This window comes from Bemisia tabaci, chromosome 6 (assembly GCF_918797505.1).
Source record: "Bemisia tabaci chromosome 6, PGI_BMITA_v3".
Classification (NCBI taxonomy): Eukaryota; Metazoa; Arthropoda; class Insecta; order Hemiptera; family Aleyrodidae; genus Bemisia; species Bemisia tabaci.
In genome coordinates, this window is record NC_092798.1 from 23,563,150 (window position 1) to 23,582,911 (window position 19,762).

At 35.0% G+C, this 19,762-nt stretch overlaps 2 protein-coding genes across 2 annotated transcripts; both read left to right on the forward strand.

Moving 5' to 3' along the window:
• The first annotated feature begins 153 nt into the window (after positions 1-153).
• Positions 154-11,367, forward strand: NELF-B (negative elongation factor B). The gene is made up of 9 exons (XM_019057929.2): positions 154-472; positions 1,628-1,757; positions 2,152-2,250; positions 3,198-3,386; positions 4,280-4,957; positions 5,714-5,864; positions 6,951-7,132; positions 8,289-8,486; positions 9,369-11,367. The coding sequence occupies exons 2-9, from the start codon at positions 1,638-1,640 to the stop codon at positions 9,513-9,515; spliced, it is 1,764 nt and encodes a 587-aa protein (XP_018913474.1). The 5' UTR covers positions 154-472; positions 1,628-1,637; the 3' UTR covers positions 9,516-11,367.
• A 1,068-nt stretch (positions 11,368-12,435) lies between these two features.
• Scox (Synthesis of cytochrome c oxidase) lies at positions 12,436-18,497 on the forward strand. Its single transcript, XM_019057914.2, has 5 exons — positions 12,436-12,650; positions 13,477-13,654; positions 14,400-14,597; positions 15,120-15,328; positions 15,876-18,497. Exons 1-5 carry the CDS (start codon positions 12,597-12,599, stop codon positions 16,065-16,067), a joined length of 831 nt encoding a protein of 276 aa, XP_018913459.2. The 5' UTR covers positions 12,436-12,596; the 3' UTR covers positions 16,068-18,497.
• The last annotated feature ends 1,265 nt before the right edge of the window (positions 18,498-19,762 follow it).

A 19,762-nucleotide genomic window follows, 5' to 3' on the forward strand; every position in this document is an offset into this window, starting at 1 on the left:
AAAGAGTATTTATGTTGTGTATAAAGCCTCATAATATATGCAAATTTTATCTAAATGGGCAACCTTCAATTACATTATTATTAAAAAAAAACGAAGTTTACAATGACGTCACACGTGCATCGACGTCATAATTCTGCTTTGTTTACAAAACAAGCTTTATAACCTAAAAGTTTCAAATATTCGTTCGCTCCAAGTTCACTCAAGTTCGCTTTTTTATTAATTTTTATCATCAAGGAGAGAGGAAATTTTTTAAAAAAAATCAACTGTAGCCAAAGTAGCTCAAGGAAGTGTAGAACTTCATCTAATATTAGCTTAACGATTGTGCTGTTTCTTTTTCTGTTGAATGGGGTGAGATTTTTCTCTGCGGTAGCAGCTTTGTCGCTTCGCTCTTTGTCAAGATGAAGATCTTGGACCTACAGAGATCAATCATCGAATTTTTCTCACCGCTTTCAGTCTTCCCCTTAGTCTCTAGGTTTGTCTATATTATAATTTTCTGAACTTACAATTTCATTAAATCATGGAACCTTGATTTTGTGCAATATGCTAACGTTAGACGTAAGAAGTTCAATAGCTGTTTTGTTGAGGCAAACTTACATAATAATGATTTGCCCTTCAGTTTACTCAATGTAATTCAAGTACCTATCAATTTCTGGAGATTGTTGAGCAAACCGGGTAAAGGTGTTGGGCATTTCTAGGTAGATATGAACATCATCAGGTAATTCAAACGGAGTACAACAGTGCAGACTGTTTGGAATCGGGTTGTTATGTTCCCAAAGAATCCGGAACAGCGTAGTTCTCCAACACACCCAATCCGCTCAAATGTTTCAAAAAAGTTTGCTAATAGGCTAAGCATAACTTCAAGAAGAAAATTTATCATTCAAGCATACCATGTATTACATTTTTCTCAGAAGGTTACAAGGACACTTATCAATCAACAATCCTTGTCACATAGCAGTGAATCAATAGAGTGACCAATAGCTAAATGGACGTATTCTTGTCAAATGGAACTAAGCGCCAATTTGAGTTCCTTTTGAGGAACTTAGAATGCCGGTTAGCGCGTTCTGTCAAATGGAGCTAAGTGCCATGGAAAAGCATTGCAAGTATAGGACGAAATGAGTCCAACGCTCGGTTCTGCCGCCAATCCAAGCCCCCCTCTACCTTCCTCCCCCTATGGCGCTTAGTTCCGTTTGATAGAAATACGTCCAAATGATTCAACCAATTTTTAGCAGGATATCAAAGGTTCTTGTATTCAGCGAGTGGATTGTTGAAATTATTGAAGTAATGTGTTTGTCTGGTAGACGAGACAAAATGGAGCCATGTAATTAAATGGCTTCATCCATGAGATGATTGGATCCGGAGGGCCCTTAGTCAGGTTGAATTATCGACTAGCAAAGGGCACCTCCTTGCTGGCCAGCAGCTAGTCAATTATACCACCCGACGAAGAGCCCGAATCAATATCAATAGAAATGACCAAAAGAGGTTTTAAGGTGGACCCGATCAGCTAAGTTTTACAATGTGAAGTGAGCAGAGAATGAGAGACTTGCAAATTAAAAAATGAAGCCTGCAAGTGTTTTGATAAAACAGAAGTGATTAACCCTCGTTTTTTCTCTTTATTCTATTTCCACAGTTAGAAGAACATGAGTGCCAACAAAATGGTGGGCACTGGTCTGGAGGAGATCGGTGTGCCCGGGCAAGCATACTTGCGGGAGGCTCTTACGAGTTGTACAGATCCGCTCAAAGCTATCGAAGAATTTCAGGTATTAATTTCTTTTAAATCAAGCATTCAGTGTAAAATTGAGAAAATAAATATAAAGAAACTCTTAAGAAGTCTGGTACAATAACAATGACACTGTGATGGATGATGTATCCGAATTGCTGTGTTCAATAACTGTTTCTGGCTGCACAAATTGCCATGAACATGTTCGAATTTTTGCTGAAGGAACCTACTTTAGACTTTTGCCTAAATCTCACTCTTAAACTAGCAACTCTACTTGTGAATATAACACGAATGACCGAGAATAGATTTTATTTCCTATTTGTATTTACTGACTGTTTCAAAAATTGTACTTTTTAGTTGCATGTACCATTGTCTACTCTTTTCTAGAATTCCAGCATTTCAGAAATTTTTATTCTTGCCATGTTTGTTTTCAGCTTGAAAATGGTATTCTGCTGCCCTCTCTGCGACAGATGTTACCCTTATTAGACTTACATGGTGTTCGGAGATTAGATTTTCATACATCTGTTCTGGAGGTAATTTTATAAAATTTTTCCAACTCAGCCCAAAATGCTCCCTTTCCTCATTTTTATGCTAGATAAATTCATAAGAAGATAAGAGGACTTATATGTAGCTATTCAGGTTGTAGTTGAGCTCCTAAAATTGTATTATCATAATAAGGGTATTTTCCAAAAATTAATAAAAAAAAATTGTGTAACAGCCCCATTGCTGGTACAGTCTACATATTTTTAAAAAGTTTTTCTTTGCCATGGCTTTGCTTTTTTCCCCCTCCTTAGGGACTAGGAAGACAGAGGACTAGGAGGCCCAGTCAAAATTATACTCCCTGCTTTCAAATATTTTCAATATTTTACGAAATAAGTAGTGACCATCCACAGGGTAAGAGACCTAAGTCCACAGACAAAAAAAAGGAACTACTTTTTTTTTTAGAATTATGGGCTGTAAAATATGATTATGATACAATGATGGAAAATATTTTAATGTCCTTAGAATAAACTACAGGTGGCTTAGTTAATGTGTGTGCCAATAAAGAGGGTGTAAAGTTATTGAAAATGTTGTGCTCTGAGTTTGACAGATTGAAATGTTCAATAGCTTTTTCTTGAAACTGGGTATTTTTATACTATTCTCTACAAAACAGTTCAACTTGATTTTTTTCGAACATTTTTTTTGCCAAAATGTAAGTAGAACACTCCTCTTTACTTCAGTATCAATATCTCAGTTTGTTCAATCATGTTTGAGTTTTTGGGTACTAATATTCCTTTTCCTGTGGGTAATCACAAATAATGAATTGCTTTATGTTGTTTTTTGTTTAATATCTCAAAGTCTTTTTAAGTATGCCAATGGCTTTTGTTTTCAACTGATGTTTTTGTCTATCCATGCCAATTATCAGGATGTTTGATCAATGATCATTTTTCAAAATTTATGTTTCCCTTTGAAAATTATATCTTCATTGAATTTGTTGCAGGAATTAAGAGATAAATTAGTTAGTCACATTAATGAAGTGGGTCAAACTGAAGGCCGTGAAAGGGACAAGAAACTGAAAGAACTTCTCATCAAAAGTTTTCCACTGGTTAAAGTAAAAGCCTTGCGCCCTGTTGTCATGGCAATTCTTAGAAATACCAATCACATTGATGACAAATATCTACGAGTATTGGTTAGTTTGTTTTTTTACTCTAAGCCTATTCTTATGTCAAGTTAGGTTCCAAGATTATCCGCCTAGGTTGGATATATTGCAAAGAGCAGTTTCCGTTTTTCAAGATTTTGTACCAATTTGAGCAAAGGGAATATTAAAACGGAGCACTGTCCTTTTAATTCTTCAAGACTTTATCATTTTTGAAAAGAAAATAATTTCAAACTAAGGACCTGAAGCCATATGTAATTTTCAAAGAGTGAAATCACCACTGATGTAAATAGGTTATTTTTTCAACTCTGCAATTATGTAACTTTTTTCTTTCTTTTTTTTGCAAAAATTCAGCTGAATCAGTTGCGTCAGCTGCAGAATTGTATTCTGATGGTTTAAGCATATGGATCAACAAAAATAAATAAGATCTGCCCAACCGCCAGTTTTCTATGGCTAATATTAACAGAGAATTCACTCATCAAAAAGCACGGCATCGGACATCATCCACTGCGGAAGTCCACACCATGATTTCATCCATCTTGGTTTTATCCGTGTTTCTTGTCATGCGATCGGTGCAAATATGTGTAATCCTGACTAATGTTGTACGCTGTACTTTTTGATGAGTGATATTTTTATTAATATTAGACGTAGAAACTTGGCGTTTGAACACATTATTTTTGTTGTCAATATATAAGCTTAAACCATCGAAAAACGATTCTGTGACTAGCGCAAGTGACCCACCATCTGACTCATTTCACACTTAAGTTATTTGTACTGCTGCCATTTTCTGCCTCCCTCTTCATCTCTAAATTATTTAACTATTTCAGAAATTCAGAATAAGAGATTATGACTCAGTTTTATTGCTTAAAATTTTACTAAAGTTCACATTCTTCATGGTCTCAAAATTTCTTTTGCTTTGGTTTCAGGTACGAGACAGAGATTTATACAATGACACTGATACAGAAGTCAAACGGCAAATTTGGAAAGACAACCAATCCTTATTTGGTGATGAAGTTTCACCTCTTCTTACTCGCTACATCCGGGAGAAGGAAACTATTCTGTTTGATCATACAAACTTGACTAATCTGTTTTTTACGCCTTCACCAAAAGTGCGACGGCAGGGTGAAGTAGTTCAAAAATTGGCTCATATGATTGGCAGTAGTGTTAAACTGTATGACATGGTGTTACAGTTTCTGCGTACACTATTTCTCCGCACACGGAATGTGCACTACTGCACTTTGCGTGCTGAGTTACTCATGGCTCTTCATGATCTTGAAGTTCAAGACATAATCTCAGTAGACCCTTGTCACAAATTCACCTGGTGTCTTGACGCTTGCATCAGAGAGAAGAATGTAGACGTAAAGAGATCCAGAGAACTTCAAGGGTTTTTGGACAGTGTCAAGCGTGGACAGGAGCAAGTGCTTGGTGATTTATCCATGACTCTGTGTGATCCATATGCAATTAATTTCCTTGCAACATCTGTCATTAAAATTCTACATCACCTTATCAATAACGAAAGTCTTCCTAGAGATAACACTGTGTTGATTCTTCTGCTTCGAATGCTTGCCTTAGGTCTCAGTGCTTGGGTCATGATTGATTCTCAGGTAAATCTTTGAAATCCATCGCATTTTATTTCTTGAAAAAATATACTTATAAGGCTTTTACTTTTGCAACCGGCCCCACTTTCTAGTAAATTTTAAATCAATCACAAGAAGTGTATTGTAATTTTCTATATCAACGACGCAAGTCCGCAATCACATATCTTGTTTGCGGTGTCTGAAAATCTCCGCCTCTATGCTATTTTTTTTAAAGGATAACAAATTGACATCATTCCTTGAAGTTTTTGCAGAATTTTCTTCACACAGAGAAGAAAAATCACGGCAGTTTTAAAGAATTGCCGTTGAGTAGTGTTCTGTTTAAAAAATGAAGTATGACAGGAAGTCTGCAATGTCGCAAACTGAGTTGTGTGATTGCGGACTTACACTGTTGATATCCTACTATTCAATGTACTTTGACCGTCATCCATGCAGTACTTCCTAAAAATAGAACTCCCAAAGTAGAATCTTACAAAAAATGGTCAAAATAAGGTCAAGTGATGGGAATTTATGGTTTAAGTTTGAGTGCTGTTGGGTTTGGAAGTCAATTGTAGACCATCTTAGTTTTCTCAATATCTTTGATGCCTCTGATACATGTTGATTGTTCCTGATCACTATAACCGATAGCCCTGGTTAACCAACAAAAAATGGTTTTCTGGATTGGTTTGGCAGTGAACATGTCAAATCAATTTTGTTTATGGTACCTTAACTATTATAATTCCTCCTTCTGATGCTCCTATATTAGCTTTTATTATGTTTTTTTAGGAATTCAAAGAGCCAAAATTAGACAATCAAGTCGTTACAAAATTTTTACCTGCCTTGATGAGTCTCATAGTTGATGATCAAGTTCGTGGTCTCAATAGTAAATTACCACCAGATGAGCGAGATGCAGCCATCACTATTATTGAACACTCAGGTATGTGTAACGTCAACCTCTGCTGTGTTTGAAACAAGCAAGTTTAGATTCAACAATCCTAGATTGGGTCCACCTCCGGATGGAAAAGCACTCTTTTTTCCTTCATCTTATTCTCAAAATTCATGCTGTAATTTCTATTTTTCTACCGTGAGCAGGATATTGAACGCTTAAAACTTCAATTTTTTTTCAAATACATGGGTCGTTCCAAAATTTTACAATTGATTATGATGCTAAAGAACACTTCTTTCTTTGTGTAACATATTTTACCCTGCATGTATGCCTTGCATTCAAAGGGTTCCTGGCGGTCTAGAAAACCTGGAGGAAAATTTCTATGGTGACCTGTAAAAATCAGGGAACCCATGTAGTCAGGGAATTTTGCGAGTAGTTCAGTAACTTTAACCAGTGCCATTCATGAGAGACCAAACAACCTCTGAGCACTTTTCCACATATTTTAATGCTTAGGAATGGAAATTTTGTCCGAAGTTCAGCAAAAGTCAGGGCAGTGAAAAGAAAAAATCTAAATGAGAGTTTTGTCCAACGGTCAAGGAAAGTCATGGAATTTGGAAATTTTGGAGTCAGGAGAAACCAAAAAAGTCAGGAAATGGTGATATGAAGAAATTATGAAAACTCTGAAACAAACGTAGCAAACCACAATGTGTACTGTTGTAAGAAATAATCCATTACTTTTGAAACAAGCTCTCGTTGAGCTTATTTTATCAAAAAATTCAGCAGGTCATTGCATTTTTCAAATCCTTTATTGAAACATACTTTTAACTATTTCCGATCACTTTTTTGAGGAAAATGTAAACTGTAAATTCAAGACTCAAATAAAAATTGTCTTTAGAAGAACATAAAGAACTATTGGTGGCTTGCTCATATTTTTGTAAAGTGTTGGTAACTCTATGGAACCACATTTCATGAAAGTGAAGTGACATTTCTGATCCATGGATGTTTTACGGAGGCACCATTTCTTCCTGTACATCTAATTTCACTTGAGGGCAAAAACTGAACAGTCCATCTCTCATCTTGCTCTCAGTCTCCATATATCGGTAGTTCTTGGAATTAAAATAAATGTCTGTGTTTTAGGACCTCCTCCGGATGCGTGTTTGAATTTTGTTCAAGAAAATAGTGTAGCCAGTATCATAGCTATGTATTACACACTCCATGTAGCAAAACTGAAGGACAAAGTAGGCCTCTTGCGTGTATTAGGTATCCTAGCGCACTGTGAGAATGATCGTGCATTTGAAGACCCATTCCTACATTTTCTAGTAAGTTTATTTCATGTTCTTTCATGTCTTTTCTTCTAAGTGAATTCATTACTTGCACAAAGGCTGTCTCAAAAGTTTTGCATTGGTATACTGTTTAAACGGATTGATAAAGCTAGCAAATTACGCTTTGTAAGGTTCTTTGGATCAACTCTTTATCTACAAAGTGAGTCCTTGTTGAACTCATTTGATTGACTCAGTGTTTTTTTGGAGACTTGTTGCATGGATCCCTATCAGATCTTAGGACTTATTCCTCACAAGTAAAAGAAAAACGTAAATTAAATAAACGTTAGATGCAAGTATCAAAAGAAATAAATGAAATAAGTATTTAAGGAAATTTATATGCTTGATTGCTCCTCATCTGACAATTTTAGGTTTTTTTTTATGTGTATATTTTTGAAGAATATTCTACATGCCAATTTACTTTTCACTTGAATATTTTTTTTTTATCTTAACACTTTCTCTTAAGAATAGTCCTCAGACCAACCTAAACTAGATCTGGCAAAAGTCGGCACAATGTGTTTCCGAAAAAATACTGTATTTCAGTCAATTTTTGAGGAAATGCGCTCCATAAGGCTCATTTTGTAGATGAGCAATTGATTGAAGGCACCATGCAAACCGTAACTTGCTAACTTTTATTGTTAGCCCATGCGGTAGACGATGCAAAATTTTTGGGACAGCCCTAGTTGTCCAATATGTTTTTAAGTGAACTAACAAAGAATTAAAATTATATTTAGAGAAGTGAGCGCTTGCCAAAATACTTTTTTAGTAAACAATATTGCGATTTTATTAATTTCTTTTGGAAGCCAAAGTATATTAAATTGGTTCAGGATTTTTTATGTGTTTCAAATTGATAGTACTTTAAAAAGCCTTTTGTTTAGATTTCAAAGGCGAAGTCTTGAGATATTTCTTGGCTCCTATTAAGACTCAGGAGAAATATTTGCTTCAAGTGGTGAAACTTCTGTCATATCTTCAGCACCAATGTTATGCAGGTGCAGTATGCATTCATATGGACAATGAAGACATTAAAATTAAAGTTTATGGCCTGATCAATATTAGAGTTGATACTGATGTTCTTTGTTTCCTTTTCTATGTAGAAAGTGGAAAGTAATGTGTATTTTAAGAGCCTCATTTTGATGTGTATTTTTTTTCTCATTAGGTTTCACTCCTTATCCAACAAGCAGACGAGTTTGCGCATGAAGACTTTTGTACTGTGATTTTTGATGAGTTCTTTTTCACTGGACTTGGGCGGGACAATGTACTTCGACATATGTTAAAACTCCTCTGGTACATCTATTCCAAACTGCCACCTAATCGACTTAGCACCCTTATGAAAATTTTAGAGCCCAATTCTCAGGTAAAATTCTTACTGATTTTATAACTTAAACGTGTCAATTTTTCCTTTATGAATCTAAATCTACAAGGTGGTAAAATGTTAAAGGATTTGATAATTTAAACAAGTTGACTTTTCTTTTATGAATCTAAATCTGTAAAGTGGTAAACTTTAAAGAAAAACTACGCGAAAAAACTGAGAAAGGTATCACGAATTGTAAGGCAACAGTCTGGATAAATGAGGCAAGAATGAAGAAAGTGTATTAAGAATAGAAGAGCTTGAATCTAATTTTAAAACAGTAGAAAAATGTTGCACAGACTTTTATTTAGTTCTCGAACATCAAGTAACGGTTTTAAAATCTATCATTCTCAGTTTTACAGAAGAGGGTGGGTTTGATTCACTTTTGTAAGATTTTATAAGAGATGAAAGAGTTATGCTCATGAGCGGCACATCAATCATAGTCTTTGTCGTTAGAATAATTCAGTGTTGCTCAGAGATATGTCCTAAATAGGAAGCCTTCATGTAAAACTAAAGAAGTCATAGAATGAAATGAAAAATAACTAATATGTACAGCTCAATTCTAAGCAACCAGCTCCTGTCTTTGGAAAACAATTAGTTCATGATTATGCCACCTCTGAAAATTTTTAAGGTTGGGCAGAGAAGTCATTGCCCTTATCACCAATGATAGACGAAAAATAAGAAAAAAATCATAATCAAAATTAGGAGGCTCCAATGAATTATGAGCGTAACAGAAAACTTTCAAAGTAGAGAGTGTACTGAGAAAACGGTGTTAGAAGTTAAAAAGGAAGAAATTCTCATAATCATTTTCTCATAATTCCCCCGCCCCACCCATTCACTGTTTATGATGAAACAGCAATAATGTCAAGTGTGTAATTTTTGTTTCAGCAAAACGAATCTGTAGACAGTTTATATGAAATGTTAGTCGAGAAAATCAATGGGAATCAGGAACCTACATCTCAAGAGGCGACTCCACGAAATTTAGACTATCTTGAATCCCCTTTAATGAGTGTGCCAACTCCAAAGCCTTTATAGTCCTTTAGCTTAGTTTCTGCTCCTTAACTTTTGTTGAACATAGAATAGTCATGCAAGTTATTTTCTTAAACAAAATTGTTTTTTAAAGGTAGAATTTCTTGGTAATGTAAAAATTCATCTGCCAGTGCTTAAATGATTGAAAGTCATGGATCTTCTCTAGGAGATATTGAACAGATTTTTACATTGCTGAAGTGCTTATTGTGATTTGGCGAGGAGTCTAAGTAAGCAGGTACTGAGAACATGAAAATACCAGCTCATGACGGCTATGGTGCAATGAGCCACAGATCTTGGTGCCACGCTCGGATCTCGGCCAAAATCCGGGCTTAATTTTTGGACCTCACAGTCGTTGGTCTTAAAAATGAACCTAAAAAATCCAGTGACAAGTAATTACCGTGCTTATAAGAAGGATTTTAAGTCAATCGACCAAAGATTTTTGAAGTACATGTTTGGTGATAAACTTCGCACCAAGCAAGCAAGTCCTTATCTAGACTGTGGAGAATACTAAGTTTACGAGACACATAGTCTAAGAGGTAGCCAATTTGGCTGTTTAATGTATTGTAGCTATCAAGAAATATTTACATCCAGTTGTTAGATTGAATGTAAGATGGTAGTAAGAGCCTCAGCTTCCATTTTTCATCGTATTAATAAAAAAAATGTTTCAATATTTTCATTTTCATTGTTATTAATTGGGTCACAAGAAAAAATAATTTGTGTAAATTAGGACAATAAACATGATTTGTCATGCTGTCAGGTACTGTTTCACGCAAGGTGAATATCAAACAATTCAATGATAAATCCATCGATCCACTGGTCATTACCCCCTTCAAAAACATCTCGAAAACCTTTTTTCTAGATAGAATTCAAGAACAGTTACATGATTTTTATTGCATTCCATTAGGGAGAAGAATGTAGTTCAGAGATACTGCAGGTTCTGACACCTGCATCTATTCAATACTCTGTTCCATTGTCATTTTGGCAAGAAAGGATCTCTGTTGCCAATGTGCTACACAGTAACGGTCCCCAATTTTTTCTCCTAGTCAGTTTAATTTTGTTTGAGAGGAATAGAACTTTATGATTTTAGTTAGCACATGATAGGCATCATTTTCGTTACAGGAGCAGCATCTTAAGTCAACTTTTTTTGTAGTGTAAGAACAACTACATAGTGTTAAGATTTTCTTCTTACCAATTTTGTACCTTTAAACATCTAATTTTTTTGGCATTTTTTTTTACGAATTTGCTCCTTTATAGTTAAAAGAGGTTTCAAAATGGTTGATGTTAATGTTTTCAAAACCTTTTTTTTCCCCTTAACTTTTTGATCTTAAAAACCTTTTTGACTTTCTTAAATGAAGAAAATTTCTGATTCAGATACTCAAATTTTTATTACTTTTAAAATAATGCCAAAGCTGATTGTCAATTTGAATAAAATAGGTTTAGAGTAAACCAACAAAAAAAAAAAGGCTGGAACACCTTGAGCAAAAATGGTATTGTCTTTGCATTGGTATTCTGTTTGAGTATGAAAATATCAATGTACTTTTAGCAGAATTTGTATAACTTGCAGGACTAGAATTGACTGCAAATTGTGTAAACTTTTTTATTCAATGAAGAATAGATCTCGTCTAGATGATATTCTTTTCATGATGTCAATCAAGTCTCAACCTACAAAATATAATTTTTTTTTTTGTTGCAAATTGCTTTTCTCTCTTTCTCTGACGTTCATTAGTTGTTAAATATACTTAATTTACCTACCTGTGGAGTAATGTAAAATTAGATAGGTTCAATCAAAGTTTCATTTGTAAAGTATTTTATTACCTACTGTATTATTTTGTGTAAATAAAAGTGCAATCACCAATCAGATCGCTCTTCTTGATTATTTTCTCAATTCTGACTCCTATTCAAATGAGGTTCAATGTTCATCAGTTTTGTTGTTCAGATATGATTCCTGAATATTTTGCTATTAACACTCTGAGTCTGCTTTATCAATATTGCCTTGATAAAGCAGTTTAGGTAAATTACTTCCTAATATTATTCAGCAATCATACCTACCTACAGTTAAATTTTTGTGCAAAATATAAGTTTCTTTATTTGAAAATATGTTCACATCTATTTTCTTTTTGGGATTGAGTAGAGAAACATCAAATTTACCAGATTTTGCATTGGTGCTTGGCAAAATGGGACTCAAGATATGGGGGAAAAATTAAATTGCAACCACAGCGTTAAGGTTTATTCTGCATCATGCAGGCAAGGGAAATTGCATCCAAGAATCCTTAAAATCGAACTTTCAGAGCTTCACTCTGAGCATACCTATTCATCTTAGGTAGAAGAAATAATGCGAGAATGGCGATTTGCAACATCGCAATCTGAGTTACCGAAAGTAGGTACCTATTTTCTTGCTTCATATTAAAATGATGACGAGGAATATTTTTGTCCAATATTCTTGTGAGTATTAAGGAGCTTTCAGTATGAAAAACTGTAGGAATACATATTTCGTACTTGAATTGGATTTTTTCACTTTACTCGCTGAAAACTTTGATTTTCTACCATTTTTTACCTCCTTGAAACATAGCTCCACTTTTGATGTGGGAACTTATTTTTGTGGAAAAAAAACAACAACAGATTTTCTTAAAATTTTCTATGAATTTTCCATGTTCATTCAAAAATACTATTATTCAAAGAATTCAAGGTGATAAGTGTTGTGATAAGTTTTCGTGTAATTAAGAAATTAAAAGAAAAAAATCCATTGGAGAAGAATTTATTCAACCGTTGTCAAATGTACTTAATACTTAATGGAGAAACACATTTTTTGATTCTATGCTGTGAAGAACCACAAATTGCATACTCTGCTATTTGAAGGATTGCTTTTTCCGTTCTGCGCGTTCCTGGTTCCCATTCAAAGATTACTCTGCATACATCACTATCACCTAACCTTAAAATTTCAATGTGTTTAATCTGTGGTTCTGTTTCTAAAGAGGAGGCTATTGATAAGACTGCCGTCAAGAAAGTTAATTTCATAGATTCATCAGTGATTTCCACAAGGTTTTAACTTTTAGGTCATATATTTATTTTCCGAAGATACACTGTGAAATGATGTCCAGTCTCTTGTGTAGAACCGTTTGTCTTCGTCGGAACCATCAACGAGTAAGCACTCCTGAACATTATTGCTATGTTTGATTTAAAATGATTTTTGCCACCTTTATTTTGATAGTAGCTATTTCATAGAGTAAATTATAAATTTGGTTGATCAGAATACACGAACAAACCTTTCTATAAGTATTGTGTAAAGAGGGAAATGTTTTCCTCTCTCCGTAAGTAAGTACCTCGTGTTAACAGCCAATCAGTTTACATACTTTTAGGGAGCAACAGAAGGTAAGACATGTTGTGTTCATTTTAGCGTTGAAAGTAAAAGTACAAGAATCTAGATTGTGGAATATATGTCTCTCTGTAAAAATATGTAACCTCCTTCGCATGAACGCTAATCTTTGACGAAGGCTCAGCGATCACTTCTGTCTTCTAGCTAATTTTTTGTCAAAAGAGATAGTCACCAATCCTGAAGACGGACTATTTTTGCCTCATCAAATAGGTTCAGATGTGTCTTGATGTAGAGGGGTTCAACCAGTGATTTTAGATATGGGTGCTAGAAAAACCCAGGGATAAGTGCCAGTGAAGGTCTGCGCAATTTACCAACTATCAATTAGTTGCTGCTGCTGCAAGGCAATCTTTACCCAATACCTCATAGTCTCAGCTCAAACACATGCATTTTTCAAAGATAGCCTTTACTGTTTTGCTCCAAATTTCAAATGGACTCATGGGGCGGTAAGAAACCTTTTGCTTGAAATGAGCCGGAGTGTATCTCACATAATTTTTACTGTAACATCAGAAATTCTTTTTCACTTCTCTTTGAGAAGTAGATCAATTACTGCAGTATTTTATAAACTTTTTAATTTTTTTATTGATTTTGTTTCAGCATTTGAAAGAAATATCTACAGTATTGTCGAGAAATTTTGCAGATATGCAAATACCAAAGCGGAAATCTGACAAAAAACCCCCAAGCATAGTTTCGTGGAAGTCTTTAGCCCTTGTCGTCGGTGTAGGAGGATCATTAACACTTCTAATGCAATACATCAAGAGGGAAAAGGATATGGGTGAGTAATTGCTCGAATTAATTATGTATCCTTTTCATATCGTAGTCATTATTGCTAGCATCGTTCACAGCAGGGTCATCTGTGTACATCTATCAAAGTATTAGATATGCTTCCTGAATTATTTGACCAACAATCGAATGATTTGTTATCCCCTCTCTATGCAGATAGGATTGCAGTCATGATACATGAATATATTCAGAACATCGTCCACTTAAAAATATCAAAAACCGAAAACAAGTTTCCCTTTGTGCAGATATCTAGTACGCTTTTTTCAAATTTCAAAAGATTATCAAGAAATTTTAATATGAGATGTTTCTGACAGTATTCCAATCTGGGAGCCAATCTTCTCATCAGGAAGAGTCTTTGATGACTTGAACAAAGTCCTAGCTGCTATGCACCGTGCGCCAAACGCATCTAAAAATTGGGGGGTGAAGAGGGAGTCGAGGGAGCTATTAAGGCATCCAGAAAATTTGATCCACCTCGTGGTTTTTTTTAACCCTTAATCACAAAGCAGCAATAGCTCTAAACGCACTGTTTATGCTGCGACAGCACTGCCTGATAACAAGAAGATCTGAGGACAGGACGGAGACACCAAGCAGAACAGCATTATTATTTGTATAAAAATAATTTCTCCAGGCTCTACACTCTAATTGCTTAAGATGCTTCTTTTTAAATTTCCCTGAACTGTTTTAATTTTTTTAAGCCACATATTTAATTTTTTTAATTGGTAACTTATCATCTGCAGCTGCTGAAAGAGAACGGAAACGGTCTTTGGGCAAAGCTGCAATCGGAGGATCATTTGAGCTGATCGATCAAAACAAGCAGGTCAGGAAAAGTGAAGATTTCATCGGCCAGTGGGTGCTCCTGTACTTTGGTTTTACACATTGTCCGGATATCTGTCCAGAGGAATTAGAGAAAATGACAGAAGTCGTCAACATCATTGGTGAGGGCTACTAAAATTAAGAGAAAGTCTATGCAACCAATTATTTGTACCTCTATTGAGAACAAGGAAAAACCACACATGAATGTATCCTTTTTGAAAAATACAATTTTCCCATGACGATTTACCATCTCTAACAAGATTTGTCAACAATATTAGTTTGTTAGTTTTAAATTGGGTCTTATTTTGGTCTCTAGCTTTCGTAATGACAAAAATTCATCATAAAAATTGACTATGATCTTGAATGAGCCGTATCAACATTAGCCCTTATCAACATCAGGTTAGGTCAAATAAATTATTTTAGGGGAATACTCTACTAATGATGTGAGAATACTCAACAAGTTGTTTCTGTGGAGAAATTTTCAGGTCACTGGCAGAACTATTTGAAATATGCATTTTTCGCAGTCCATTCTCTCCCATAATCAGTCACAACAACACTTATGATAGCCTTTACTTACAACTAGCCTCTTATTTTAATCACCTTGTTCAGCATGATCTTTTATTCTCTGTTTTATCGGCTCTTAGATGCCAGAAAAGACACACCCAATCTACAACCAATTTTCATCACTGTCGATCCATCACGAGACACTCCTGAAGCTGTTGGGAAATATCTTCTTGAGTTTTCTCCAAAATTCATTGGTTTGACTGGATCAACAGAACAAATTGCCAAAGCTTGCAAAGCATATCGAGTCTATTTTAGTGCAGGTCCGAAAGACCAAGATAGTGACTACATCGTAAGTTATATTTCTTTGTTTTTATTTTAGTTTTAATTTATGCGTCAGCTTCAAAGCAACTTTTAAAATTGAAACACTAAAAATCCTTCGACGGCTGTAATACCTTGCTCTAATAAAAATTGGTGAAATGACAAAAATTGTAAGAAAAAGAAAGAAAATAAGGGGTAATTAAAACTCTGAATTTTCCAAGGTGGTGCACCATCCAAGAATAGGTTATCTAGTTGAATTTTGGTGGAAAAACTAGAAAAGCGGGTATCTTTTGCCTTGTTTCTAAATTATCTCTTCTATTTGATATTTTTTTCAAAGGAAAACGTTTTTTGACAGATTTGTCTGAAATTGTCACTTTGATTAAGCCATGTACATTTCAAAGATAAAACGATTTCTCTTGCCTTGTTGTAAAATTGATCTGAGGTAATCCCCTCAATTTTTAATACAAATCTGGTTATACAGTTTGTGCATTAAAATATATTAGCCTGGTTGTCTCAAGAATCTGTATAATATTACATTATTAGCCTGAAATTCTGTACGTATGGATGATTTTTTGCAGGTGGATCACACAATCATCATGTACTTAATTGATCCAAATGGAGAGTTTGTTGACTACTATGGCCAAGCAAGGAATTCCCATGAGACAGCGGACAGTATACAGTTTCATATGACAAAGTGGAAAATTGCGAATGAGAAGTCCTTATTCGATCAAATAGTTGAGAAGACATCACCTCTTCTGAAATCGAGCTAATCGCACCTCAAAAGCTAGTCCTCAAAATATCTTAATGACTGAAGATGTGCATGTATTTTTGTTAGACCAATAATACCCTTGAAGAACTTTTTCTGCACGAGTCATTTAGGCACAGTTAGTTTTTTAGCTAACAAGTGCTAGAATTCAGTTTAAAACTGAAATTGTCCTTATAGAGAAAAACCTTAAGCAAGTAAAATTCCCTGTGGCTATTAAATAGCCTTGTATGCTGTTAGATGCAGCACTAGTTACGACCCATCAGGAAGGCAACTGCAGACTCGTTTTGGGTCTAATTAGACACATCAGTGTAGCCTCCTGATTTTCTGCTTACAAAGCTCAGAGAGGTCGTGAAAGTCAGTTCGAGGTTTGGGCATGCGGCTGTGGCGATGAGCAATTCTACTGCTATCTAGTAAGCGAATTATCCAAACAGTGCAAATGTCAAGTCAAGCCAGTCTGTGCGCACAAACCCGCCTTCCTAATTGGCCGTAACAGTGTTGCACCAAACAGCATATCTCCACAAAGGAAATTTTGCTTGCATGAACTCTTTTTCCCTCTGCAATGAAAATTTCAGTTTTGAACTGAATTCCAGCGCATGTTGGTAAAAAGCTATCGTTGTCCCATGAAGTCCAAGTTTAGTCATCATATTTTATAAGGCACACTATCATGAGAACAACAAGAGAAATTTAAAGGTCCTAGAATCATAATGAATATGACCATGCGCTGGCTGTATAACCTTCAGGTGGGTAGCACAGCAGCTAGAGCGGGCTACTATCATTGCCTGGAGTCCTTGCCAGGAACTGGTAACTTCTGCAACATTCTAGTAAAAGTATGTTCCAGGCTAGAGTGTCTGAAGGTGACTTCATCAGAAAAATTGCTGTTGTCTTGCGGAAGAAGATGGTGCCAGATTCTTGACTCAGATATAGCCCTTAGGCGAATGCTGAATTATGTAGAATTCTTGAAAGGATGTGAAGCATTCATTCAAGTATTTTAGCTAGTTTGAAAAATGTACCCACTCGCACAATTTATGTGTTTTAATTATACATGAAGTAAAAAAACTAACTTTGAAAATATTCCAAGCAAGTTTCTGTTGTTTATCAGCTCTCAAGGCAGTTAACTTGGAATTGATTTTTGCTAACGTTTAAGAAAACGTTAGCTAATGGGTACACCTAATTTTAAGAACAGTTTTCTTGGATTACAGACGAGCTTAAAATCATAAGTTACGAAGTAGGTCTGTTGCTCACAAGAGCTGATGGCAACTGAGAAAACTTTTTGTCAGTAAAACTGCATGAAAATCACCTTGAGCACTTCAGAAATGTCTAAAATACACTTTGAAACACACAATTAGCAAAGTTTTTATCATACATCTTTAATTTTACCACATCTTCAGGCACTTTTTCCTTTGTTGCCGTTAGCTTTACATCTTTTCCTGGTATGAGCTATTGCCACTATTTTTTTTTCTTTCACATTAAAATGTTGCGGATGAGAATATGTGTCTTGATTTTTCCAGAAGTATCACTCACAATTCGGACTCACAATTCGGCAGCACTTAATTTTTTATGTACTAACTTGTAGAAGAGGAAAGAAAATTCTACTGATTTTGTTTCAGGGTGAATTTCAGTTTAATCCCTGGCTAAAATTATCTAATCTATGTCAAGGGAAGTATCTACATTGTTTCAACTTTTCAGGTAAGATACCATACATATAGAAAGCTGGTTGATCGATAATTCAGCCGATTTCATGGATTTCTCACTCTTATTTGCTAATTTTTAATAGTGTACCTTGCTATTCAGTCAGAAAATATGGTATCTGCATGCTTCTGAAAGGATTATTAATTTGTCTCAATTCCTTTCATAATACTGATGTTGAACAGTGTGTGCGTGGATTTATGTTTCATCACTTTTGAGAGAAGAATCACTCGCAAGATGCAATCAAAAGGAATTGTATGTCATGTTCGCCAGGGCATGTTAGAATTTTTTTTTTTTTTCCAATTTTCGTCATTCTTCTTCAAATTATCAGGGTTAAAAATATTCAATCCTTCCTCAAAATACTGAAAAATTTAAGAAGAGAAAACTTTTCCTCTGTTGAGTAATTTAAAACTATAAATGTTTACATCTATTATTTACTTTTATGGCAGTTATGAAAATATACTTAGAAAGGTTAATAAAAAAGAGGAGGAAAAATTATTATCTCTTACTGCTGCTCTTTCAATGAGAACACGCCTTTTGAATTTTCTTAATTCCAGCATGCAAAGAGGACTGAATGAAATTTGTATTGCTATAAAATTCACAGTTAAAAGTTTTATTGTTACCTTCTTTCTCTCTCTTTGTCACAAAAAGCTTCAGGTTTTTCTCTCATTATACATTTTCAACAGATTAAAAGATTTGTATTGTATCCAAGCTCCTGAGTCATTAAATGTAAGTTTCTTATAAAAAAGTTGGTTCTTTTTTATGGTATTTATGACTTTCCTTGTAAAGTTCCAAGTATTTTCAAGCCATTTTCTCGACCCAGAAACTTGTGTTACGTTGTTCTATGAGCAACCAATGCGTCTCTAGACAAGGTATGAAGTAAAGTGCAACCCTTACTGTGACCTCTTCAAAATACAAGGAAAACGAATCTTACAACAGGAAGTCTGAATATCAACTCCTGGACAAGTTAAAAGTACCTTCAATTACTATTAGTTGAATGGCATAAATACAAATGACGTCATCTGTATAATTTAAGTTACATTTGACCAGCGTTCAGAATACTTGTTTATATTTCATTCATGAGTTGATTTCCGTACTTTCTATTGTGTGAATCGTTTTCTATGTAAGATTTTGAACAGAAAACATGTGACGTTTTCTTCCAGTTCAGACCTTGTCTAGCTGTCTAGGGGCCCATTCTATCAAAAAGTCACATGCGTTATACTTGCTGAAATGTAAGAATATAAAATTCTGTGTTAAATTGCAAGTTTTTTGTCATTTTGCTGACTGTTCGATTATTAGATTTGTTTGCACGTGGTTGCAAGTTGAGGCAGGAATAACTATTCCATCATATATGATCACTTATTAATGGTTAGAACTGTTGAGGAAATAAGGATGGCTCGAGCCTGTAGTAAAACAAGCTCAAATTGCGCATAACTTGAGTTTAAAACAAAATTTTCTTGACTGTTAGTCGAATTCAGAGGTTAAGTGTTATAACTTGTGGTCGACCATAACTAAAATAATTTGGGACAGGTGCATTCACATGGCCTGTCAGGCTGCACTCGACAAGCCCTCCACCGAAACTCCCCCCCTTCGTCTCTGTAGCATAGCATGGACCAAGAGAATAATTATGTAATAAAAATGAATAAGAGTATCATTATTAGGAATAAATATTTATATTCTCTTGGTGCATGACTGTGGAGCACGTTTGGCAGAAGTCCAGGCAGAGGGTCCACAAAGTGGCCTGTCAGGCTGCCTGACAAGCCATGTGAATGCGCCTTAAATCTATTAATTTGAGAGTTATGTTCATACTTGATTATTCAGTCAACCACAACCAATAAAATAGGTACCTGAGGCACAGTGTTCTTCCAAAAACATCCTGATAACTGATAAGTAGTTATTTGCATACTCCTCTTTCCTTCCCGAAAAACCCTTCTCTAAATTTTTCTCTTTGATTATTGAGTTTAAAGAAAAAAAAAGTGCTTACTGATCAAATTCCAGGACAAATTAAAGAAA